The 27513-nt window shown below is 45.1% G+C and overlaps 1 protein-coding gene across 2 annotated transcripts in view; it reads left to right on the forward strand.

The window, feature by feature from the left end:
* Nucleotides 1-4892: 4892 nt before the first annotated feature.
* The window catches only part of tbxas1 (thromboxane A synthase 1 (platelet)), a 34276-nt gene continuing 11655 nt past the window's right edge, over nt 4893-27513 (forward strand). Inside the window, exons 1-7 of one of the 2 annotated variants that reach the window (XM_061251003.1) lie at nt 4893-4970; nt 6461-6596; nt 9120-9213; nt 10816-10868; nt 13453-13549; nt 26245-26361; nt 26703-26791. In XM_061251003.1, the coding sequence (XP_061106987.1) occupies nt 6499-6596; nt 9120-9213; nt 10816-10868; nt 13453-13549; nt 26245-26361; nt 26703-26791 (548 nt within the window). In that variant the 5' untranslated portion in view covers nt 4893-4970; nt 6461-6498. Of the gene's footprint in view, nt 4971-6460; nt 6597-9119; nt 9214-10815; nt 10869-10892; nt 10906-13452; nt 13550-26244; nt 26362-26702; nt 26792-27513 lie in introns of those variants that run through there. The other variant, XM_061251004.1, reaches the window with a different exon arrangement.

Consider the following 27513-nt stretch of genomic DNA (forward strand, 5'->3'; position numbering starts at 1 on the left):
CCTGGTCCCTGTCCCACCCCAGCCTCCCACATTTCTTTGCACTGTTTTTACACTCCACACCGATTCATTCTTAAAACACTGTCTTTCAGTGACAGTACAGGTTTTTTTTTTTACAAAAGATAAATAAATAGCAGTTCCATCATCCCCTGTGCGAGCGTCTACTCAAGAGCTGACAGTCTAATATGCACATGTAATAACACATGTACACACACACATACACAGTCCCTCCCAGAGCAGTTTGAGCCATTCCAGGTTTTGCTGCCGGTGAATCTCACTCAGGGCTAATAACGCAGCGCTCTGTAACGGACCCTCACTGCAACACCATGTTCACGCGAGTGAAATCACCGTTTCAGGGGCTGTCATAGCGCTTACGCTAAACCCATTCCTGAGACGTTGCGGTCACTCCTGAGAGATCCCGGTCACTCCGGAATGACCAATTAATCAAACCGAAGCCAAAGCCATTTCAGCAACGCCAGAAAATATTAATTTTATCAAAAATATTTTTCTGCCAACTAACACGCAATTAGAGTTTTCGATTTTTCGATTTTTGTTACAATAATATATCAGCCCCCACAGACCGTGACGATCAACGGAAAGTACAAGTTCGGAAACGCTGTTGAATTTGTTAAACATCTGTCCCGTTTCTGATGCTGAAAATAGCACAAAACCACCCTGCTTTTAAATTGAGATTGATAAGACGGCAATTGATGGGTTGGAGACGGGGAAATAAGTCTGTCGATTAGCTCAAACTTTGACCTTCGAAATTGTTTTTTCAGACTACTGTTTAAGATATAGTTTAATCTCAAAAGCAGTGTGTCTGTGCTCGCAGAATAACACGCGCGCGATGTTTCCTCCACGCGCATTCCCATTAGCAAGGGCAGCCGGTCACCACACCTGGCAAGTCGCGTCATTTCGACTCAATTGTGACGTCAGATTTCCAAAAGCTCTTCCTCAACTGCTACACTAAACAGTAGTTTGGGTTGTATTTTGGATTGCTGGGAGACAATATCCTATACCATTTAAAAAAATATTTAACGTTAACACTGGATAACCTTAGCCCCGCCCCCCAATTAAGATAAGTTTTTAGCCTTCACGGAGTCAGCGAGAGGGAATTTCATTCATTTTTTAATCGAATATATCTACAATGTCCATAGCAATGTAGTGTATTAATCACACAAAGGGCGACATTGGCTCAGGCGGTAGGAGCAGTCGTCTGGCAGGGAGGGTTGCCAGTTCGATCCCGCCCTGGGTGTGTTGAGCAAGACACCTAACCCCCTCCTGACGAGCTGGTTGGTGTGTGAGTGTATGAATGGGTGAATGAGAAGCATCAATTGTACAGCGCTTTAGATAAAGGCGTTCTATAAGAACCAACCATTTACCATTCCTAATTTTGCCAACAGAGGGTGCAAAGGACATCAACAGGACAGAGAAACACTGTACCCTGACTATACAGCCCAATTCCAGCAGTCCATACAGTAGGCTATTGAATCGCGTCCCAAGGGGAACGAGAGAGTCAGCGAGAGGGAATATATTTGTAAATCTATTATATCTACAATGTCCATAGCAATATATTGTGTAGCCTAAACTGTGTAATACACTGCATATCGTTAAACAATAAACACTGTTGCGCAGGGTATTTATAGGCTATTTTTAATATACGAACGTTTGATGGTTAATTTAGTCCGCTTCTTTGTTTTGAAACGACATCTAGCCATAGACAGCAGTAGACTTAAAAAACACAAATGCATCAACTTTGCCTTCAATTTGGGTAAATCTTGTAACACCAAATTAACCCGGGCAAATATGATGCCATTAAAAGCTGATGAAGAATTACTCTAACTGTTTAAGGCTGGTTAAGAGACACACGTTCAAGGAACTTCAGCATTTATGCAAGGTAATATGTTTTACCATTAGCATTTTGCTGAAGTATATAAAAAACTGAGGAGGAGCATAATGAAATAAAGCCGAGGCTGTAGGTGAAACAGAAACAGCCGCGTGCTGCAGCGGCATTAACGGTAGGCTACAGCGCTCACGTCCATTCTGAATAAATGATACAGTAGACGAACAAAAATAAATGTTTTTGCATTGCACCATACATTTTATTCCAAATTAAATGCTGAGGGTAAGTGCCAAACGAAATGGGGCTGACGCGACTGTGGACGTCTCGCCTTCATCCACATCTCAACTAAAACGACTTGCGACCATGAAAAGATGGTCCAACAGCCTGGTTTTTCGAAATCTCATTTGCATATGAACAGAAGATTAGTTTTACAGGGGGGTGGCTAACTAGCAACAACTAACCACTTACCAGCTGGCCAGAAAGAGCGAGCTCCGGCCACATCATTTGTCACTAGTCCTGCATTGCACGGACACGTAAAAAGATAAAAACACAGCGGTATAAATAACTCACCCAAGAGCCACAAAACGGCGTGATAAAAACGAATCACAGCAGAATATTGTTTTGCTATTAAACGCACAAAAGTGGATGTGTAAAGCCGTAGGGTCCGGTATCTCACGAGTTTAGATCTATGCGTGCTGTACATGATCACGCATGAGACAGTTGACATGTTTCCAGGGTTACTCTGTACCTTCGTAAACGGGAGCCATCGGTGCGAGGGTTCCTCTCAGTCATGGCAAAAAACGCAGCGAGATTTCAGCTCAGAACTCAGTAAAAATCTGCCATCTTGAGGCACTGACACAGTCGCTGCTTCGCGCATCACCAGCCCGGTTCATCAGTCAGAAGAATTGGAAAATTTCATCCAGGCGGCCGATCTCCCTGGGGAATATCCGCGGTGTATTTCTACAAAATATCCACACCAATCTTCGATGTTTTTGGCTCAAATGTTGAACCAAATTCCAGTCTTACTTCAGCTAATACCCAACATGTCTGTAGAGTCCCTGCAAAAGTTGCAATGGAGAAAGCGCAGTGAGTTTGGAAATAATCAAATGACTATAGCATCGATTGATCAGCTCAAGGGGGCGTAAACCCTCAGAGAAGTTGATACTTTGTCGTATTAAATAACCAGTCAGGATGACGTCTATCTTTTCTGAATCGGTGGAACATTGATTCAGCCTCACTCGGAAAAGATGCATTCCATATGCATATGGAATTAATTTGCATAGGTAACCGAAATAACCAAACATGATTTTGGGTCATGCGTTTTATGGCCAAGCGTTAAGCTATAAGAATCTTGAAAAATATTTTCTTAAAGGAAATTTCAGGAAAACAGAACCATTTCCATGAAACTAGAATGAAGTTTGATTTTAAAAATGATTGAATCCCAATTTAACTATTTGAATAAATAAATGTTCCAAATGTTTTGTGGATGACCACATATATCAATCCTTTTAATCTTAATAAAATAAATGCCCATTATCAATAGAACATACGGAAACTGTATTTAATAGCTAAATTTCACTTTCATTTCAAATGCATTTAACCAACAAACCCCTATGTTGTGAACATAAAACCTTGCTAATAAAATGATAGACCCACTTCAAAATTTGGTAAATTTATACTTATATTTGAATTCTGTCTTTAAAAACTGTTCTATATACTATATTCATCTTAACATCTTAAATTCATCTTAAGGGGTTTGGTCATACTTTTGCGTTTGTTTGTTTGTTTATTTGTTTGTTTGTTTGATTTTAAAAATCAAATGCAGGTAGCAGTTGAAATTGTACTTCCCTCTAGGGTCTTTCGGCGCACTTATCCCTGGTCATAGGTATGCACTTTGTTGTACGTCGCTCTGGATGAGAGCATCTGCCAAATGCCATTAATGTAACACAAAAATGAGTTTGATGTAGTTGGTTTAATGATTCGGTGTGTGATGTATCAGGCCTGATTAAACTCTGACGGCATTGGATTTTCACAGAAGGAACTGGAGCAGAATTGGATTACAAACTGGTTCGCGCAGATGCGCGTAATATGTTATATGTTATTTACCTGTCTGTGCCTCATTAGGCTACATCTGTGCCAGATTTGGACGATGAGAAATTATCAACAAACTCTATTGTAAAGATGATATTATAATATTATAAATTGTAGGTAATGTAAGTTTTCTTTCTTTTTTTTTAGCTCTAGAGAAGTGGTCATGTGCATTTTTGAATATAAGCCAATCTGAAAGTGTGAGTAGAATTGCTGAGAAATCCGTTTAATGGCTATAAAACCCAGTCCCCAGTAGAACTAAATAAATATGCACGTATATTATGAGCAGCCGTGATTGCAAGTGAATAATAAATACATAAGCACACAGTTAAACATAAGATTCAAGCAATGGACTCATCTTTACGTAAGATTAACGGAATTTGGCAGACGCTCTTATACAGAGCGACGTACATTTGATTAGACTAAGCAGGAGACAATCCTTGCAGGGTGAAGGGCCTTGCTCAAGGGCCCAACGGCTGATCTTATTCTGGCTACACCGGGGATCGAACCACCGCCCTTGCGGCTCTCAGTCATTTACCTTAACCAGTTCAATAAAGTGCAGCCGAGCCTACTGTTATCCTTATCAAGATCATCACTACCATGATCGTGTCATCAGGGAGGTATTCTCGTCCATTTGGATTAACACCATTTGGCGCAATATAAAAAATCCAAAGTGAAACCTTTACACAATGACACAAGTAATTAGTAATCCAATCAATAGGCATCGGTATGTAGAGTTTTATTTGAGTTCAAATCAAAGAAAAAAAAAGGCCTAATCAAGAAAACATTTAATGACCGTAGAAGTAAAACATTTTTTCTTTTGAAGAATCACCGATTTAATAACAGTAACCGAATGACCAAAAAACTCAAACAGAAATTGCGTTGGCTACTATACTGAAGGTCGATTGAACTACAATAACCGAAGACCCAGATCGTATGGTACGTAAAATTGTAGTTCTCCAGAGTTACATTCTACCGGAGCTACACTGACCAAAAACAAGGTGTAAACAAGGAGTCGTTAGTTGGCCTATCTGACAACAAGGTGAGTAACGCTGAAACGTACTCATTGAATTAACAAACTATGACTATTGGATGCGATGGATTTTTACTGCGTTTATCATTTCCGCTGTCTGATAGCCTGTCATGAAACTACTAGGTAAGCATTGTCACGTGCAACACTGATATCTAGTTAGTTTTAAAACACTTCGATATTATGCTAGTCTATAGCTAGCTATGAATTTAGGAAAATGATCTAGCAAATGTACTGGTTTTATTTGTCTAACTAACTAAACGTAAAACGTGTAAGACATGTTCCGTGTCTGAAGACCGAGCTTTACAGTTAAATATGCTAGCTTGCCAAATAAAACTGGATCGGCTTTGCCAACAAAGCGAACAAGCACCGAACCAAAGTCAAATGAGACAACGAGCTAACGTTATTCATCCAAGTTGTCGCATCTAATTCTGTGTAAAGTGTAGCTCAGTACCGCAGTTATATATGGATAGTTATTTATAAATATCTCTATGGACCAGTCTAGTATAGACAGCTCTGCAGTTACCGAAGCAGGCTATTCTTTGCTTTGAATGGTCATTGGGCTCGTGATGTGGGACAATAGTTATCAGTCCTTTCAAATGAGCCCAGGAATACAGCTCCTGTGTTACTACAATATTATTATTATTTATTTATCCCAGAACTACTGGATGCTTCCCATTAGAAAAGCTAGCTACGTTATATTCATAGTGCCTTCATCTTTATACCTTGCAGATTTAGTGTATTTGCTTTGACTAAGATGATAATTATATTGTTGTTTTGTCTCGACATTCAGGTTTAAGTGTGTGTGTGTGTGTGTGTGTGTGTGGATTATATCAGCTGCTTGAGGTGTGTGTGTGAAATATTTTGGGAAATATTCATATTGAAAGGCACTTGGGGCAGGAAAGTAGGAAGTGGGACTCTGTCTCCACCTGTGCCAGGCTGCAGTCTCAATGGCAAGGCTGCGGTCACTGAGTCTGTACATTGTTATTGTGTGTCTTTGTTTCGGGTTTTTAATTCTTGTGAGGTTCTCTGACAGGGAGTAATGTCTGTCTAGACTACGGTTAATTTCTAAATTGTTTAATTTAATTAAATTTAATTAATGCGTTTTGCTAAATTCAAGGTGGAATTTTTCTATTTGATTCTCATCCCATTTTTGGTGTGTAATAGGGGTTAGGGTTGGGGCACCCTGAAGCACTAATCACCCGACCCAGGTACTGTAAGTGAAGCACTAATCACCAGACCCAGGGGCTGCTGGTATGCTCCAGGGCGTTGACTCCTAGGGTGAAGTTGTACCTGGTTCTCTCTCACTCTCTCTCCCTCTCCCCCATCTCCCTCTCCCCCCCTCTCCCCATCTCCCTCTCCCCCCCCTCTTCCCATCTCCCTCTCTCTCTCTCTCCCCCCCTCCCTCTCCCCCATCTCCCTCCCTCCCTCTCCCCCCCCATCTCCCTCCCTCTCCCCCCACGCCCCCCTCTCTCCCCCCTATCCCCCTATCCTCTCTGTAGGAAGCTCTGCTCTGTGATTGGTTCCCCTGGCTTACATCATGGAGTGGGTGGAGCTTGTGCAGTGGTTGTGGGAGGAGCGGAGCGGGGGTTGGATGTCCATGGGTCTGGGCGGGCTGCTCCTGGCCCTGCTGTACTGGTGAGTCCCGCTGTTACCGTGGAGCCCCGCTGTTACCGTGGAGCCCGTTACCATGGAGCCTGCAGGCTGATCATCGGCTGAGAAACATTTGGACATAAAATGGCCACTGGGATGGAAGAAGGGGACACTGTATTATTGGTTTTAAACATATAATTAAACCCCCAAAAAAATCCAGTGAATAGCAGCAGACAGAAACATCTTGTTAAAGTGAAATGGCCAGACTGGTCAAAGCTGACAGGAAGGTGACAGCAACGTAAACAGCAACGCACCGCAACGCACCGCCTCCTCCTCCTCAGTCCTCCTTCGCTGCTGATGACTTTGCTGATTTCTTCGATGAGAAGGTCACAGTCATCCGCAGATCCTTTACAACCACCGCCCCCCTCACTGTGCCCTTCCCCCCCTCTAGGCCCATCCCTTCCTTTTCCACTTTCTCCCCCCTTACGGACTCTGATGTTTCTCAACTCCTGCTCTGCCACCGCCCTACAACCTGTGCCCTTGACCCTATCCCCTCTTCTCTTCTCCAAACTATCACACCTGACATTCTCCCATTTGTCACCTCCCTTGTCAACTCCTCCCTGTCTTCCGGCTGTTTTCCGGCATCCTCCAAGAGGGCCTACATCACTCCGCTGCTAAAAAAAGCCTAACCTGGATCCCTCTCTGCTGCCTTCGACACTGTGGATCACTCCATCCTCCTGTCTGCCCTGTCAGCAACGGCCATCTGTGGCACAGCCCTGGACTGGATTGAGTCCTACCTCTCTGGTCGCTCCTTCCAGGTTGCCTGGGCTGGTTCGGTATCGACACCTCGGCCCCTCGCCACAGGAGTTCCCCAGGGCTCAGTCCTTGGCCCACTTCTTTTTTCTCTCTACACTCGCTCCCTTGGCCCTGTGATCACTGCACATGGGCTATCCTACCACTGCTATGCGGACGATACCCAACTCTTCGTCTCGTTCCCGCCGTCTGATACGCAGGTTTCAGCCCGTATCTCTGCTTGCCTGAGGGACATCCAGAGCTGGATGGACAACCACCATCTAAAGCTCAACCCAGGTAAAACTGAAATGATATTCATCCCTGCTAATACCTCTCCCCATCTGGATCTCTCCATTTCTCTCGGGGATACCACACTCACGCCGTCACCCAGTGCAAGGAACCTCGGCGTGGTGATGGACAGCAGACTGTCCCTTTCCGAGAACATTGCGGCGGTGACCCGGTCTTGCAGGTTCTTCCTATACAACATACGGAGAATCCGCCCCTTTCTCACCCCCTACTCGACCCAGCTCCTGGTCCAAGCGATGGTTCTGTCCCGCCTGGACTACTGCAATTCCCTCTTGGCTGGCCTCCCAGCGTCCGCCATCAGACCCCTCCAACTCATCCAGAATGCAGCAGCTCGTCTGGTCTTCAACCTTCCCAAATACTCACACGTCACCCCCCTGCTTACTTCCCTCCACTGGCTGCCTGTCATGGCTCGCATCAAATTCAAAACATTGGTGCTAGCCTTCCAAGCAGTTAAAGGGTCTTCCCCAGCTTATCTGCAAAAAATCATCAGACCCTACACCCCTGCCAGACCTCTTCGTTCAGCCTCCACAGGCTGCTTGGCACCTCCCCCTCTCCGAACCTCCACCTCACGCTCACGACTACTGTCTGTTCTGGCTCCACGGTGGTGGAACGAACTTCCCGTTGAGGTCAGAACTATAGAATCTCTCCCCACCTTCAAGCGCAAGCTGAAGACGCACCTCTTCAAGCAGCACCTCTCCCCATCCCTCCCTACCTCCCTGTGAACCTTAATTGTTGTCTCTGTGACTTGCTTTGTGTATCGGTATTTTTAGTTGGCTAGGGAAGCAGTGTTTGGATAGTTAACCTTGGTGACTTTTGCTCTTGTTTGTTTGTTTGTTTGTTTGTTAAAAAAAAAAAAAAAATAAATAAAAAAAAAAAGCCCCTTGTCCTTATCTTTGTTGTACAGGTAGCAGTTGAAATTGTACTTACCTCTAGGGTCTTTCAGCGAACTTATCCCTGGTTATGGATATGCACTTTGTTGTACGTCGCTCTGGATAAGAGCGTCTGCCAAATGCCAATAATGTAATGTAAATAACCACACATAACAGCAGTGGTATGCTTAATAGTGACAGCAACACACTGATGTCTTTGCTCATTAGAATTAAATTTAATTTAATTTACTGAATGTCCCGGTCTGAATACAACATCATCAATCTCGTTAGTATGCCAAAAGCTGCAATGGAGCTACAGGCTGATTTAGTGTGTCGGGTTAGGGTTCGGTTAGGGTTAGGGTTCAGTCAGGGTTAGGCTTAGGGTTCAGTTCAGACGCAGGGTCTGTGCTGATTACAGCACAGCTGAAGTGCCTGTTCTTCAGCAGAAACTGGGCTGATGAATCACACAAACCTTTTCTTTTTCCTCTGTGGAAATTTAAAAAATAAATCCTGCAGGTGCCACTGTCTGTGTTTGTGTGGCTCAGAGAGCAGAACCATGAGATTATAAATAATCTCTCTCTCCCTCTCATTCCTTCTCTAGGTACTCGATCTTCCCCTACTCTGTCTTAGCGAGGTGTGGTATCAGGCACCCCAAACCAATGCCCTTCTATGGAAACTTGTTCCTATTTCGAAAGGTGAGTCTCTCAAGCCCATTTCCCCACATTAGCCACAGTATCTAGCCCCATGCCCTAGGATAAACAGCACATTATCCACAGTATCTACCCCCATGCGCTAGGATAAACAGCACATTAGCCACAGTATCTAGCCCCATGCTCTAGGATAAACAGCACATTAGCCACAGTATCTACCCCCATGCGCTAGGATAAACAGCACATTAGCGACAGTACCTAGCCCCATGCGCTAGGATAAACAGCACATTATCCACAGTATCTAGCCCCATGCGCTAGAATAAACAGCACATCAGCCACAGTACCTAGCCCCATGGGCTAGGATAAACAGCACATTAGCCACAGTATCGAGCCCCATGCGCTAGAATAAACAGCACATTAGCCACAGTATCGAGCCCCATACGCTAGAATAAACGGCTCATTAGCCACAGTATCTAGCCCCATGGGCTAGGATAAACAGCACATTATCCACAGTATCTAGCCCCATGCGCTAGAATAAACAGCACATCAGCCACAGTATCTAGCCCCATGCACTAGAATAAACAGCACATCAGCCACAGTATCTAGCCCCATGCGCTAGAATAAACAGCACATTAGCCACAGTATCGAGCCCCATGCGCTAGAATAAACAGCACATTAGCCACAGTATCGAGCCCCATGCGCTAGAATAAACAGCATATCAGCCACAGTATCTAGCCCCATGCACTAGAATAAACAGCACATTAGCCACAGTATCGAGCCCCATGCGCTAGGATAAACAGCACATTAGCGACAGTACCTAGCCCCATGCGCTAGGATAAATAGCACATTAGCCACAGTATCTAGCCCCATGCGCTAGGATAAACAGCACATTATCCACAGTATCTAGCCCCATGCGCTAGGATAAACAGCACATTAGCGACAGTACCTAGCCCCATGCGCTAGGATAAATAGCACATTAGCCACAGTATCTAGCCCCATGCGCTAGGATAAACAGCACATTATCCACAGTATCTAGCCCCATGCGCTAGAATAAACAGCACATCAGCCACAGTATCTAGCCCCATGCGCTAGAATAAACAGCACATTAGCCACAGTATCGAGCCCCATGCGCTAGAATAAACAGCACATTAGCCACAGTATCGAGCCCCATGCGCTAGAATAAACAGCACATCAGCCACAGTATCTAGCCCCATGGGCTAGGATAAACAGCACATTAGCCACAGTATCTACCCCCATGCACTAGAATAAACAGCACATTAGCCACAGTATCGAGCCCCATGCGCTAGAATAAACAGCACATTAGCCACAGTACATAGCTGCTTCTCTAGGCTGATGACCCAGAATCTGTGGTATCGGCTGAACAGGGTCATGGCTGCCAGTGCTCAGGCTGTCGTGGTTTATAGACCCTCTGGGAAAAGTGCATGTGAGGATGCTGTCTGTGTGCGGGTATGCTAACGTGCTATTGCAGTATGCTGTGCTGTTTAAGACAGGATGTGTCTTAAGAGTCAATTTGTAATTTCTTCTGAAATCTATGCGATCAAAGTTAGACTATATACTTCGCTAAATTGAACTTTGTTTGCATTTCCTCAGTGTTTCTCCTCTCTAAGCAGTGCCTCTCTCCTGCAGGGCTTTTTCAGCGTCCACACAGAGCTGATAAACACATACGGGAAAGTGTGCGGGTAAGTCAACAGTGTATACATACGGGAAAGTGTGCGGGTGAGTCAACAGTATATACAGTGCATCCGGAAGTATTCACAGCGCTTCACTTTTCCCTTATTCCAAAATGGAATAAATTCATTTCTTTCCTCAAAATTCTACACACAGCACCCCATAATGACAACATGAAAGAAGTTTTTTTTTTTTTTTTTTTTTTTGAAATGTATTAAAAATAAAAAACTTAGAAATCACATGTACATACGTATTCACAGCCTTTGCTCAATACTTTGTTGATGCACCTTTGGCAGCAATTACAGCCTCAAGTCTTTTTGAATATGATGCCACAAGCTTGGCACACCTATCTTTGGGCAGTTTCGCCCATTCCTCTTTGCAGCACCTCTCAAGCTCCATCAGGTTGGATGGGGAGCATCAGTGCACAGCCATTTTCAGATCTCTCCAGAGATGTTCAATCGGATTCAAGTCTGGGATCTGGCTGGGCCACTCAAGGACATTCACAGAGTTGTCCTGAAGCCACTCCTTTGATATCTTGGCTGTGTGCTTAGGGTCGTTGTCCTGCTGAAAGATGAACCGTCGCCCCAGTCTGAGGTCAAGAGCGCTCTGGAGCAGGTTTTCATCCAGGATGTCTCTGTACATTGCTGCATTCATCTTTCCCTCAATCCTGACTGGTCTCCCAGTTCCTGCCGCTGAAAAACATCCCCACAGCATGATGCTGCCACCACCATGCTTCACTGTAGGGATGGTATTGGCCAGGTGATGAGCGGTGCCTGGTTTCCTCCAAACATGACGCCTGGCATTCACGCCAAAGAGTTCAATCTTTGTCTCATCAGACCAGATCATTTTGTTTCTCATGGTCTGAGAGTCCTTCAGGTTCCCTTTGGCAAACTCCAGGCGGGCTGCCATGTGCCTTTTACTGAGGAGTGGCTACCGTCTGGCCACTCTACCATACAGGCCTGATTGGTGGATTGCTGCAGAGATGGTTGTCCTTCTGGAAGGTTCTCCTCTCTCCACAGAGGAACGCTGGAGCTCTGACAGAGTGACCATCGGGTTCTTGGTCACCTCCCTGACTAAGGACTAAGGCCCTTCTCCCCCGATTGCTCAGTTTAGACGGGCAGCCAGCTCTAGGAAGAGTCCTGGTGGTTCCAAACTTCTTCCATTTACGGATGATGGAGGCCTCTGTGCTCATTGGGACCTTCAAAGCAGCAGAAATTTTTCTGTACCCTTCCCCAGATTTGTGCCTCGAGACAATCCTGTCTCGGAGGTCTGCAGACAATTCCTTTGACTTCATGCTTCGTTTGTGTTCTGACATGCACTGTCAACTGTGGGACCTTATATAGACAGGTGTGTGCCTTTCCAAATCATGTCCAATCAACTGAATTGGGATTGGGGGAGTGGGAATGAAACACAGCAGGCCGACGAGTACCTCTGGGCCTGTCTGCCGATCCAAAACAAAATTAACCTTGCTCGTCTTTGAAGGTTTACCGGGCTTGAAGTGGGCATGTAGCCCACCCCCAACAGAGATCAGATCTCCTCCCAGGATCCTCAAAAACAATAAAGTAAAATCCTGTCCTGACAGAAGGGTGCAATCCAGCTGGAACACACTGTTTCACTAGTGAGCAGAGGGGCAGAGCCAAGCACTACAGTGAGCAGAGGGGCAGAGCCAAGTGGAACAGTGTTTTACTACAGTGAGCAGAGGGGCAGAGCCAAGCACTACAGTGAGCAGAAGGGCAGAGCCAAGTGGAACACTGTTTCACTACAGTGAGCAGAGGGACAGAGCCAAGTGGAACACTGTTTCACTACAGTGAGCAGAGGGGCAGAGCCAAGTGGAACAGTGTTTCACTACAGTGAGCAGAAGGGCAGAGCCAAGTGGAACACTGTTTCACTACAGTGAGCAGAAGGGCAGAGCCAAGTGGAACACTGTTTCACTACAGTGAGCAGAGGGGCAGAGCCAAGTGGAAGTGTTTCACTACAGTGAGCAGAGGGGCAGAGCCAAGCACTACAGTGAGCAGAGGGGCAAAGCCAAGTGAAAGTCAGTGTAGGCGAACAGGGTTGAGCACAAGTGACAGTGCTCAACAAACCAGACAAATCAGAGCCGTAAAGATGAAACAACAAGGGTCAAAATCCCATCAGTAGTCACCAATCCACACAAAAAGGTTCTACCTGAACAATACAACCAGCGGCCTTTTCAAAGAAAATAACAGGAAGCAGAAGGGCGGCCTGTACCGTAGTGGTTAAGGTAAAAGACTGGGACACACAAGGTTGGTGGGTCTAATCCCGGTGTAGCCACAATAAGATCCGCACAGCCGTTGGGCCCTTGAGCAAGGCCCTTAACCCTGCATTGCTCCAGGGGAGGATTGTCTCCTGCTTCGTCTTATCAACTGTACGTTGCTCTCGATAAGAGCGTCTGCCAAATGCCAATAATGTAATGTTATTTGCAGAAATTGCCAGGCAAGATGCACACCTGTAAACAAAAGCTTACGATGGAGGTTGTAACAGTCTGTTGGCCATCTGTACAAAAACAGAGGCCAGTGTCAGCATGCAAGTACCAGTGTTGCGTGCTCTCTCACACACTCTCTCCCTCTGTCTCAGGTACTATCTGGGCCGGAGGCCTGTGATTGTGGTGGCCGACCCCGACATGCTGAGACAGATCATGGTGAAGCAGTTCAGCCTGTTCCCCAACCGTATGGTGAGAGGAAGAGGGAACTTGTCTCCGACTCTATTTATCTAATCTACATACATGGCAGTGTGGGCAGTGTTATTGTAACAATCTACAACCCCCTAGCCTAACACTAAACAAAATGGAAGTTAAATTCCTCCCCTATGCAGATGGCCTGGTGCTGCTGTCACCTACTGAACAGGGACTACAGCAGCACCTGCTAGAGCACTACTTCCAGAGATAGGCCCTGATTTCTAAAAACACAATGTGCATTAGTGAGTGTGAGTGTGTGTAACTGCATTAGTGTGTATGTGTGTGTGTGTGTGTATTTGTGCATTAGTCTGTAATTGTGTGTGTGTATTTCTGCATTATTGTGTGTGTATGTGTGTGTGTGTGTGTGTGTGTGTGTGTGTGTATTTCTGCAGTAGTGTGTAATTGTGTGTGTAACTGTAATGAGTGTGTTGGTGAGTGTGTGTGTTTGTGCATATGAATATTATTATTTATTTATCCCAAAACTAGTGGATGCTTCCCATTAGAAAAGCTAGCTACGTTATATTCATAGTGCCTTCATCTTTATACCTTGCAGATTTAGTGTACTTGCTTTGACTAAGGTGATAATTATAATGTTTTCATTTGTTTGTCTCGACATTCAGGTTTACGAGTGTGTGTGTGTGTGTGTGTGCGTACCTGCATGCATACAGTGGCAAGAAAAAGTATGTGAACCCTTTGGAATTACTTGGTTTTCTGCATTAATTGGTCATAAAATGTGATCTGATCTACGTCTAAGTCCCAAGTATAGACAAACTCAATGTGCTTAACCTAATACCACACAAACAATTATAATATTTCATGTCTTTATCCATTAAACATTCACAGTGCTGGTGGAAAAAGTAAGTGAACCCTTATGCTAATGACTTCAACAAAAGCTAATTAGAGTCAGGAGTTAGCAAACCTGGAGTCCAATCAATGAAACTAGATTGGAGTGAGGTGTAGAGCTACTTCGACTTATAAAAAACACTCAAACCTTTTGAGTTTGCTATTCACAAGAAGCATCTGCTGATGTGAACCATGCCTCGCAAAAAAGAGATCTCTGAAGACCTACGATCAAAAATTGTTGACTTGCATAAAACTGGAAAGGGTTACAAAGTAATCTCCAAGACTTTAGGTATTCACCAGTCCACAGTTAGACAAATTGTCTACAAATGGAGACGATTTAGTACTGTGGCTACTCTCCCTAGAAGTGGGCGCCCCACCAAGTTGACTCCAAAGGCACAACGCAGAATGCTCAGTGAGGTAAAAAAGAATCCTAGAGTAACAGCTAAAGGCTTGAGGGAATCATTGGAACTGGTTAACATCTCTGTTCATGAGTCTACCATACGCAAATCATTGAACAGGCATGGTGTCCATGGCAGGACACCACGGAAGAAGCTGCTGCTTTCCAAAAAAAACATCACTGCACGCCTGAAGTTTGCCAAAGAGTACCTTGACACCCCACAACGCTACTGGGAAAATGTTTTGTGGACTGATGAAACCAAGGTTGAATTGTTTGGGAAGAACACGCAGCGCTACATATGGCGTAAAAAGGGCACTGCATACCAACATGAAAACATCATCCCAACGGTGAAATACGGTGGAAGGAGCATCATGATTTGGGGCTGCTTTGCTGCTTCGGGGCCTGGACCGCTTGCCATCATCAAGGGGAAAATGAATTCTCAAGTTTATCAAGGTATCCTACAGAATAATGTCAGGGTGGCTGTCCACCAGCTGAAGCTCAGTAGAAGTTGGGTGATGCAGCAGGACAATGACCCTAAACATCGAAGTACATCTACTACAGAATGGCTTCAAAAAAAGAAAATCCGCCTTTTGGAGTGGCCCAGTCAGAGTCCAGACCTGAATCCAATAGAAATGCTGTGGAATGACCTCAAGAGAGCTGTTCACACTAGACATCCTAAGAATATGGCTGAGCTGAAGCAGTTCTGTAAGGAAGAATGGTCCAAAATTCCTCCTGAACGTTGTGCAGGTCTGATCAGCAGCTACCGGAAACGCTTGTTGGAGGTTATTGCTGCCAAAGGAGGTTCGACCAGTTATTAAATCCAAGGGTTCACTTACTTTTTTCACCAGCACTGTGAATGTTCAATGGATGTGTCCAATAAAGACATGAAATATTATAATTGTTTGTGTGGTATTAGGTTAAGCACATTGAGTTTGTCTATACTTGGGACTTAGATGTAGATTAGATCACATTTTAGGACCAATTCATGCCGAAAACCAAGTAATTCCAAAGGGTTCACATACTTTTTCTTGCCACTGTATGTATACTTGTGTGTGAATGCATGAATGGGTGTGTTGAAACTGTGAAATGGGTCAAAGAGAATAGTAAAGTGTCTGGATTATGTCAGCTGCCTGAGGAGTGTGTTTGTGTGTGAGTGAGTGAATGAGTGAGTGAGTGATTGTGAGAGTGAGAGAGAGAGATGCAGTATGACTGGAACACGCAAGGTCGGTGGTTCAATCCCCGGTGTAGCCACAATAAGATCCGCACAGCCGTTGGACCCTTGAGCATTACATTACATTACATTATTGGCATTTGGCAGACGCTCTTATCCAGAGCGACGTACAACAAAGTGCATACCCATAACCAGGGATAAGTTCGCTGAAAGACCCTAGAGGTAAGTACAATTTCAACTGCTACCTGTACAACAAAGATAAGGACAAGGGCCATTTTTTTTTTTTTTTTTTTTTTTTTTTTTTTTGAACAAACAAACAAACAGAGCAAAAGTCACCAAAGTTAACTATCCAAACACTGCTTACCTAGCCAACTAAAATACTGATACACAAGTCACAGAGACAACAATTAAGGTTCACAGGGAGGTAGGGAGGGATGGGGAGAGGTGCTGTTTGAAGAGGTGTGTCTTCAGCTTGCGCTTGAAGGTGGGGAGGGATTCTATAGTTCTGACCTCAACGGGGAGTTCGTTCCACCACCGTGGAGCCAGAACAGACAGTAGTCGTGAGCGTGAGGTGGAGGTTCTGAGAGGGGGAGGTGCCAAGTGGCCTGTGGAGGCTGAACGAAGAGGTCTGGCAGGGGTGTAGGGTCTGATGATTTTTTGCAGATAAGCTGGGGAAGACCCTTTAACTGCTTGGAAGGCTAGCACCAATGTTTTGAATTTGATGCGAGCCATGACAGGCAGCCAGTGGAGGGAAGTAAGCAGGGGGGTGACGTGTGAGTATTTGGGAAGGTTGAAGACCAGACGAGCTGCTGCATTCTGGATGAGTTGGAGGGGTCTGATGGCAGACGCTGGGAGGCCAGCCAAGAGGGAATTGCAGTAGTCCAGGCGGGACAGAACCATCGCTTGGACCAGGAGCTGGGTCGAGTAGGGGGTGAGAAAGGGGCGGATTCTCCGTATGTTGTATAGGAAGAACCTGCAAGACCGGGTCACCGCCGCAATGTTCTCGGAAAGGGACAGTCTGCTGTCCATCACCACGCCGAGGTTCCTTGCACTGGGTGACGGCGTGAGTGTGGTATCCCCGAGGGAAATGGAGAGATCCAGATGGGGAGAGGTATTAGCAGGGATGAATATCATTTCAGTTTTACCTGGGTTGAGCTTTAGATGGTGGTTGTCCATCCAGCTCTGGATGTCCCTCAGGCAAGCAGAGATACGGGCTGAAACCTGCGTATCAGACGGCGGGAACGAGACGAAGAGTTGGGTATCGTCCGCATAGCAGTGGTAGGATAGCCCATGTGCAGTGATCACAGGGCCAAGGGAGCGAGTGTAGAGAGAAAAAAGAAGCGGGCCAAGGACTGAGCCCTGGAGAACTCCTGTGGCGAGGGGCCGAGGTGTCGATACCGAACCAGCCCAGGCAACCTGGAAGGAGCGACCAGAGAGGTAGGACTCAATCCAGTCCAGGGCTGTGCCACAGATGCCCGTTGCTGACAGGGCAGACAGGAGGATGGAGTGATCCACAGTGTCGAAGGCAGCAGAGAGATCTAGAAGAATGAGGACAGAGGAGAGGGAGGCTGCTCGTGCGGCATGAAGTGACTCACTGACGGAGAGGAGTGCAGTCTCTGTCGAGTGGCCCGATCTGAAGCCAGACTGATGGGGGTCTAGCAGGTTGTTGTTAGAAAAGAAGGAAGAAAGTTGAATAGAAGCGGCTCGTTCTATAGTTTTAGAAAGGAAAGGAAGAAGAGATACCGGGCGGTAGTTCTGGATGATGGAGGGGTCCAGGGTAGGCTTTTTTAGCAGCGGAGTGATGTGGGCCCTCTTGGAGGATGCCGGAAAACAGCCGGAAGACAGGGAGGAGTTGACAAGGGAGGTGACAAATGGGAGAATGTCAGGTGTGATAGTTTGGAGAAGAGAAGAGGGGATAGGGTCAAGGGCACAGGTTGTAGGGCGGTGGCAGAGCAGGAGTTGAGAAACATCAGAGTCTGTAAGGGGGGAGAAAGTGGAAAAGGAAGGGATGGGCCTAGAGGGGGGGGGAAGGGCACAGTGAGGGGGGCGGCGGTTGTAAAGGATCTGCGGATGACTGCGACCTTCTCATCGAAGAAATCAGCAAAGTCATCAGCAGCGAAGGAGGACTGAGGAGGAGGAGGCGGTGCGTTGAGGAGAGAGGAGAAAATGGAGAACAGTTTCCGGGGGTTAGAAGCAGAGTTCTGAATTTGCGTTTGATAGTATTTTGCTTTGGCGGCAGTGACATCGGAAGAGAATGCCGCCAGGAGAGACTGGTAAGTCATGAGGTCGGAAGCGTCTCTGGATTTCCCCCACTTCCTCTCCGCTGCGCGGAGGCTGGCCCTGGAGGTACGGAGGGTGTCAGATATCCAAGGACTGGGAGGGGATGTGCGAGGTGGCTTTGAGACAGGGGGACAGAGAGAGTCAAAGGCGGAGGAGAGAGATGAAAGGAGGGTGGCAGATGCAGAGTCAGCGGGGAGTTTGGAGAAGGATTCGAGAGGGGGGAGTGAGGCGGTGACGGTGCTGGCAAAGGAAGAGGGTGAGAGGGAGCGGAGGTTACGGCGGGCTGAGGAAGTGTGGGAGGGAGGAGGGAGAGGAGGATGGGGAGGAAGAGGGAGGGAGAATGAGATGAAGTGGTGATCAGATGTATGCAGAGGGGTAACCGTGAAATTGGAGCATGAGCAGTTCCTTACAAAGACAAGGTCTAGGACATTGCCCGCCTTGTGGGTCGGAGGAGAGTGTTGCAGGGAGAGGCCGAAGGAGTGGATTAGCGGTAGGAAGGCAGCAGACTGGGAGGCTTCTAGGTGGATGTTGAAGTCTCCAAGGAGAATCAGTGGGGTGCCATCCTCAGGGAAGGAGCTGAGAAGGGTGTCTAGCTCATCAAGGAAGTTTCCCAGGGGCCCTGGAGGACGGTAGATAACTGCAATGAAAAGGTTAGTAGGGTAGGATACTGCAACAGAATGGAATTCAAAAGTGGATATGGACAGGTCAGAGAGGGGGAGAACAGAGAATTTCCACGAGGGGGAAATTAAAAGACCAGTACCACCGCCACGGCCGGAAGGCCGGGGAGTGTGCGAGAAGGAGAAGGAGGATGAGAGGGCAGCGGGAGTGGCGGTGTTGTCAGGTGTGATCCAGGTCTCAGTTAGGGCAAGGAATTGTAGGGACTGGAGGGAGGCATACGCAGGGATGAAGTCAGCCTTCCGAGTGGCAGACTGGCAGTTCCATAGTCCCCCTGTGACAGCAAAGTCCTCACAGGGGGTCAGCGGGGGATAGCTGAGGTTTGAGGGGTTCCGACGCCGTGGAGGCCCACGTCGCAGGGGGGGTCTTCGAGGGAGAGAGCAGACTGGGATGGGGAGAAACATAACATCACAAACGGGGACGGAGCGACGCTAGCGTCGCTCTGACACGCCTATTTAAATGGCCTACAATTGCTCACAAGCAATACCAAATCAAAGCTAATCTACTGATAAATTCCACAGCTATTTAAGTTACTTAAGACAAATGTTCAATCACTCTACAGGTATGCAACCAGTAGAAGTGATTAACAGGTAATAGACAAACAACCTGGCTCAAGCCCTAACCCTTGCTGTTCAAATGAGCAATTTAAAAAAATCTACGTTACCGTGTCAAGAGGAAAACCCGCAGCGATACTAAACACCTGGTCAGAATGATGCACTTACTGACTAAGGACAACTTTCGCCAGTCTAATATACGCTAGCGTCGCTCTGACACGCCTATTTAAATGGCCTACAATTGCTCACAAGCAATACCAAATCAAAGCTAATCTACTGATAAATTCCACAGCTATTTAAGTTACTTAAGACAAATGTTCAATCACTCTACAGGTATGCAACCAGTAGAAGTGATTAACAGGTAATAGACAAACAACCTGGCTCAAGCCCTAACCCTTGCTGTTCAAATGAGCAATTTAAAAAAATCTACGTTACCGTGTCAAGAGGAAAACCCGCAGCGATACTAAACACCTGGTCAGAATGATGCACTTACTGACTAAGGACAACTTTCGCCAGTCTAATATACGCTAGCGTCGCTCTGACACGCCTATTTAAATGGCCTACAATTGCTCACAAGCAATACCAAATCAAAGCTAATCTACTGATAAATTCCACAGCTATTTAAGTTACTTAAGACAAATGTTCAATCACTCTACAGGTATGCAACCAGTAGAAGTGATTAACAGGTAATAGACAAACAACCTGGCTCAAGCCCTAACCCTTGCTGTTCAAATGAGCAATTTAAAAAAATCTACGTTACCGTGTCAAGAGGAAAACCCGCAGCGATACTAAACACCTGGTCAGAATGATGCACTTACTGACTAAGGACAACTTTCGCCAGTCTAATATACGCTAGCGTCGCTCTGACACGCCTATTTAAATGGCCTACAATTGCTCACAAGCAATACCAAATCAAAGCTAATCTACTGATAAATTCCACAGCTATTTAAGTTACTTAAGACAAATGTTCAATCACTCTACAGGTATGCAACCAGTAGAAGTGATTAACAGGTAATAGACAAACAACCTGGCTCAAGCCCTAACCCTTGCTGTTCAAATGAGCAATTTAAAAAAATCTACGTTACCGTGTCAAGAGGAAAACCCGCAGCGATACTAAACACCTGGTCAGAATGATGCACTTACTGACTAAGGACAACTTTCGCCAGTCTAATATACGCTAGCGTCGCTCTGACACGCCTATTTAAATGGCCTACAATTGCTCACAAGCAATACCAAATCAAAGCTAATCTACTGATAAATTCCACAGCTATTTAAGTTACTTAAGACAAATGTTCAATCACTCTACAGGTATGCAACCAGTAGAAGTGATTAACAGGTAATAGACAAACAACCTGGCTCAAGCCCTAACCCTTGCTGTTCAAATGAGCAATTTAAAAAAATCTACGTTACCGTGTCAAGAGGAAAACCCGCAGCGATACTAAACACCTGGTCAGAATGATGCACTTACTGACTAAGGACAACTTTCGCCAGTCTAATATACGCTAGCGTCGCTCTGACACGCCTATTTAAATGGCCTACAATTGCTCACAAGCAATACCAAATCAAAGCTAATCTACTGATAAATTCCACAGCTATTTAAGTTACTTAAGACAAATGTTCAATCACTCTACAGGTATGCAACCAGTAGAAGTGATTAACAGGTAATAGACAAACAACCTGGCTCAAGCCCTAACCCTTGCTGTTCAAATGAGCAATTTAAAAAAATCTACGTTACCGTGTCAAGAGGAAAACCCGCAGCGATACTAAACACCTGGTCAGAATGATGCACTTACTGACTAAGGACAACTTTCGCCAGTCTAATATACGCTAGCGTCGCTCTGACACGCCTATTTAAATGGCCTACAATTGCTCACAAGCAATACCAAATCAAAGCTAATCTACTGATAAATTCCACAGCTATTTAAGTTACTTAAGACAAATGTTCAATCACTCTACAGGTATGCAACCAGTAGAAGTGATTAACAGGTAATAGACAAACAACCTGGCTCAAGCCCTAACCCTTGCTGTTCAAATGAGCAATTTAAAAAAATCTACGTTACCGTGTCAAGAGGAAAACCCGCAGCGATACTAAACACCTGGTCAGAATGATGCACTTACTGACTAAGGACAACTTTCGCCAGTCTAATATACGCTAGCGTCGCTCTGACACGCCTATTTAAATGGCCTACAATTGCTCACAAGCAATACCAAATCAAAGCTAATCTACTGATAAATTCCACAGCTATTTAAGTTACTTAAGACAAATGTTCAATCACTCTACAGGTATGCAACCAGTAGAAGTGATTAACAGGTAATAGACAAACAACCTGGCTCAAGCCCTAACCCTTGCTGTTCAAATGAGCAATTTAAAAAAATCTACGTTACCGTGTCAAGAGGAAAACCCGCAGCGATACTAAACACCTGGTCAGAATGATGCACTTACTGACTAAGGACAACTTTCGCCAGTCTAATATACGCTAGCGTCGCTCTGACACGCCTATTTAAATGGCCTACAATTGCTCACAAGCAATACCAAATCAAAGCTAATCTACTGATAAATTCCACAGCTATTTAAGTTACTTAAGACAAATGTTCAATCACTCTACAGGTATGCAACCAGTAGAAGTGATTAACAGGTAATAGACAAACAACCTGGCTCAAGCCCTAACCCTTGCTGTTCAAATGAGCAATTTAAAAAAATCTACGTTACCGTGTCAAGAGGAAAACCCGCAGCGATACTAAACACCTGGTCAGAATGATGCACTTACTGACTAAGGACAACTTTCGCCAGTCTAATATACGCTAGCGTCGCTCTGACACGCCTATTTAAATGGCCTACAATTGCTCACAAGCAATACCAAATCAAAGCTAATCTACTGATAAATTCCACAGCTATTTAAGTTACTTAAGACAAATGTTCAATCACTCTACAGGTATGCAACCAGTAGAAGTGATTAACAGGTAATAGACAAACAACCTGGCTCAAGCCCTAACCCTTGCTGTTCAAATGAGCAATTTAAAAAAATCTACGTTACCGTGTCAAGAGGAAAACCCGCAGCGATACTAAACACCTGGTCAGAATGATGCACTTACTGACTAAGGACAACTTTCGCCAGTCTAATATACGCTAGCGTCGCTCTGACACGCCTATTTAAATGGCCTACAATTGCTCACAAGCAATACCAAATCAAAGCTAATCTACTGATAAATTCCACAGCTATTTAAGTTACTTAAGACAAATGTTCAATCACTCTACAGGTATGCAACCAGTAGAAGTGATTAACAGGTAATAGACAAACAACCTGGCTCAAGCCCTAACCCTTGCTGTTCAAATGAGCAATTTAAAAAAATCTACGTTACCGTGTCAAGAGGAAAACCCGCAGCGATACTAAACACCTGGTCAGAATGATGCACTTACTGACTAAGGACAACTTTCGCCAGTCTAATATACGCTAGCGTCGCTCTGACACGCCTATTTAAATGGCCTACAATTGCTCACAAGCAATACCAAATCAAAGCTAATCTACTGATAAATTCCACAGCTATTTAAGTTACTTAAGACAAATGTTCAATCACTCTACAGGTATGCAACCAGTAGAAGTGATTAACAGGTAATAGACAAACAACCTGGCTCAAGCCCTAACCCTTGCTGTTCAAATGAGCAATTTAAAAAAATCTACGTTACCGTGTCAAGAGGAAAACCCGCAGCGATACTAAACACCTGGTCAGAATGATGCACTTACTGACTAAGGACAACTTTCGCCAGTCTAATATACGCTAGCGTCGCTCTGACACGCCTATTTAAATGGCCTACAATTGCTCACAAGCAATACCAAATCAAAGCTAATCTACTGATAAATTCCACAGCTATTTAAGTTACTTAAGACAAATGTTCAATCACTCTACAGGTATGCAACCAGTAGAAGTGATTAACAGGTAATAGACAAACAACCTGGCTCAAGCCCTAACCCTTGCTGTTCAAATGAGCAATTTAAAAAAATCTACGTTACCGTGTCAAGAGGAAAACCCGCAGCGATACTAAACACCTGGTCAGAATGATGCACTTACTGACTAAGGACAACTTTCGCCAGTCTAATATACGCTAGCGTCGCTCTGACACGCCTATTTAAATGGCCTACAATTGCTCACAAGCAATACCAAATCAAAGCTAATCTACTGATAAATTCCACAGCTATTTAAGTTACTTAAGACAAATGTTCAATCACTCTACAGGTATGCAACCAGTAGAAGTGATTAACAGGTAATAGACAAACAACCTGGCTCAAGCCCTAACCCTTGCTGTTCAAATGAGCAATTTAAAAAAATCTACGTTACCGTGTCAAGAGGAAAACCCGCAGCGATACTAAACACCTGGTCAGAATGATGCACTTACTGACTAAGGACAACTTTCGCCAGTCTAATATACGCTAGCGTCGCTCTGACACGCCTATTTAAATGGCCTACAATTGCTCACAAGCAATACCAAATCAAAGCTAATCTACTGATAAATTCCACAGCTATTTAAGTTACTTAAGACAAATGTTCAATCACTCTACAGGTATGCAACCAGTAGAAGTGATTAACAGGTAATAGACAAACAACCTGGCTCAAGCCCTAACCCTTGCTGTTCAAATGAGCAATTTAAAAAAATCTACGTTACCGTGTCAAGAGGAAAACCCGCAGCGATACTAAACACCTGGTCAGAATGATGCACTTACTGACTAAGGACAACTTTCGCCAGTCTAATATACGCTAGCGTCGCTCTGACACGCCTATTTAAATGGCCTACAATTGCTCACAAGCAATACCAAATCAAAGCTAATCTACTGATAAATTCCACAGCTATTTAAGTTACTTAAGACAAATGTTCAATCACTCTACAGGTATGCAACCAGTAGAAGTGATTAACAGGTAATAGACAAACAACCTGGCTCAAGCCCTAACCCTTGCTGTTCAAATGAGCAATTTAAAAAAATCTACGTTACCGTGTCAAGAGGAAAACCCGCAGCGATACTAAACACCTGGTCAGAATGATGCACTTACTGACTAAGGACAACTTTCGCCAGTCTAATATACGCTAGCGTCGCTCTGACACGCCTATTTAAATGGCCTACAATTGCTCACAAGCAATACCAAATCAAAGCTAATCTACTGATAAATTCCACAGCTATTTAAGTTACTTAAGACAAATGTTCAATCACTCTACAGGTATGCAACCAGTAGAAGTGATTAACAGGTAATAGACAAACAACCTGGCTCAAGCCCTAACCCTTGCTGTTCAAATGAGCAATTTAAAAAAATCTACGTTACCGTGTCAAGAGGAAAACCCGCAGCGATACTAAACACCTGGTCAGAATGATGCACTTACTGACTAAGGACAACTTTCGCCAGTCTAATATACGCTAGCGTCGCTCTGACACGCCTATTTAAATGGCCTACAATTGCTCACAAGCAATACCAAATCAAAGCTAATCTACTGATAAATTCCACAGCTATTTAAGTTACTTAAGACAAATGTTCAATCACTCTACAGGTATGCAACCAGTAGAAGTGATTAACAGGTAATAGACAAACAACCTGGCTCAAGCCCTAACCCTTGCTGTTCAAATGAGCAATTTAAAAAAATCTACGTTACCGTGTCAAGAGGAAAACCCGCAGCGATACTAAACACCTGGTCAGAATGATGCACTTACTGACTAAGGACAACTTTCGCCAGTCTAATATACGCTAGCGTCGCTCTGACACGCCTATTTAAATGGCCTACAATTGCTCACAAGCAATACCAAATCAAAGCTAATCTACTGATAAATTCCACAGCTATTTAAGTTACTTAAGACAAATGTTCAATCACTCTACAGGTATGCAACCAGTAGAAGTGATTAACAGGTAATAGACAAACAACCTGGCTCAAGCCCTAACCCTTGCTGTTCAAATGAGCAATTTAAAAAAATCTACGTTACCGTGTCAAGAGGAAAACCCGCAGCGATACTAAACACCTGGTCAGAATGATGCACTTACTGACTAAGGACAACTTTCGCCAGTCTAATATACGCTAGCGTCGCTCTGACACGCCTATTTAAATGGCCTACAATTGCTCACAAGCAATACCAAATCAAAGCTAATCTACTGATAAATTCCACAGCTATTTAAGTTACTTAAGACAAATGTTCAATCACTCTACAGGTATGCAACCAGTAGAAGTGATTAACAGGTAATAGACAAACAACCTGGCTCAAGCCCTAACCCTTGCTGTTCAAATGAGCAATTTAAAAAAATCTACGTTACCGTGTCAAGAGGAAAACCCGCAGCGATACTAAACACCTGGTCAGAATGATGCACTTACTGACTAAGGACAACTTTCGCCAGTCTAATATACGCTAGCGTCGCTCTGACACGCCTATTTAAATGGCCTACAATTGCTCACAAGCAATACCAAATCAAAGCTAATCTACTGATAAATTCCACAGCTATTTAAGTTACTTAAGACAAATGTTCAATCACTCTACAGGTATGCAACCAGTAGAAGTGATTAACAGGTAATAGACAAACAACCTGGCTCAAGCCCTAACCCTTGCTGTTCAAATGAGCAATTTAAAAAAATCTACGTTACCGTGTCAAGAGGAAAACCCGCAGCGATACTAAACACCTGGTCAGAATGATGCGCTAGCGATGCACAGAATGAGGCCCTTAACCCTGCATTGCTCCAGGGGAGGATTGTCTCCTGTGTGTGTGTGTGTGTGTTGGTGCCTCTAACCAGTTCTCTCTCCTTCAGACGATCCGTGCGGCGACCCGGCCCATGAGCGACTGCCTGCTGATGCTGAAGGATGATCGCTGGAAACGGGTCCGCAGCGTCCTGACCCCCTCCTTCAGCTCCGCCCGCATGAGAGAGGTACCCACACACCCCCTCCTCAGACACAGCGCCACCCCCAGGACTGGAGTTAAACCTGCAGACACTGCAACCCTCCAGGACTGGAGTTAAACCTGCAGACACTGCGGCCCTCCAGGACTGGAGTTAAACCTGCAGACACTGCGGCCCTCCAGGACTGGAGTTAAACCTGCAGCGCCTCCTCCAGGACTGGAGTTAAACCTGCAGACACTGCGGCCCTCCAGGACTGGAGTTAAACCTGCAGACACTGCGGCCCTCCAGGACTGGAGTTAAACCTGCAGACACTGCGGCCCTCCAGGACTGGAGTCTTTGACGTGCTGAAGATGCTGCCCTTTCATTGGCAGATGGTGCCGCTGATCCGCACAGCCACCCACACGCTGATGGGAAACCTGCAGGACCGTGCCCAATCAGGAGAGAGCTTTGATATTCACAGGTGAGCCTCCACATTGGTGACCAGAACCTGCTGGTGTTCAGGAATATTCATGAATCGGCATGTACATCCAATCCCCAGCAAGTGCAGAACATCCAATCCCTTGCACCCTGTGTGAATATTCATGAGCTGCATGAAACTGAGTGTTTCAGGTAATCATGTTGTGGAATCTCTGGGCGTTCGTGGATGAAATTCAAATCGGATCTTTAGGAAAACCTGGTCCTCTACACAGCCATTATCTATCGATGTGAAAGGGTTAAAGTTAGGGTTAGGGTTTACCCCATTACTGCTGTTTCTCAACATGAGAACCAGAGTTGTGCCAATGGAAGTTAAAGAAGCCGATAGGAGACTGAGAAACAAGAGTAAAACGGTTAGAGACCTTAGGTTTACCAAAATCAGGGGGGCAACATGGCTCAGGCAGTAAGAGCAGTCGTCTGGCAGTTGGAGGGTTGCCGGTTCGATCCCCCGCCCGGGCTGTGTCGAAGACACCTAACCCCCAAATGCTCCTGACGAGCTGGTCGGCGCCTTGCATGGCAGCCAATCGCCATCGGTGTGTGAGTGTGTGTATGAATGGGTGAATGAGAAGCATCAGTTGTACAGCGCTTTGGATAAAGGCGCTATATAAATGCCAACCATTTTACCAAAATCAATGGTTTGGAACATAATTAAGAATAAAGACAGCACTGGTGAGCTTACTAAGGCCTTACTAATGGCAGAGGGACTGG

This window comes from Conger conger, chromosome 8 (genome assembly GCF_963514075.1).
Source record: "Conger conger chromosome 8, fConCon1.1, whole genome shotgun sequence".
NCBI lineage: Eukaryota > Metazoa > Chordata > Actinopteri > Anguilliformes > Congridae > Conger > Conger conger.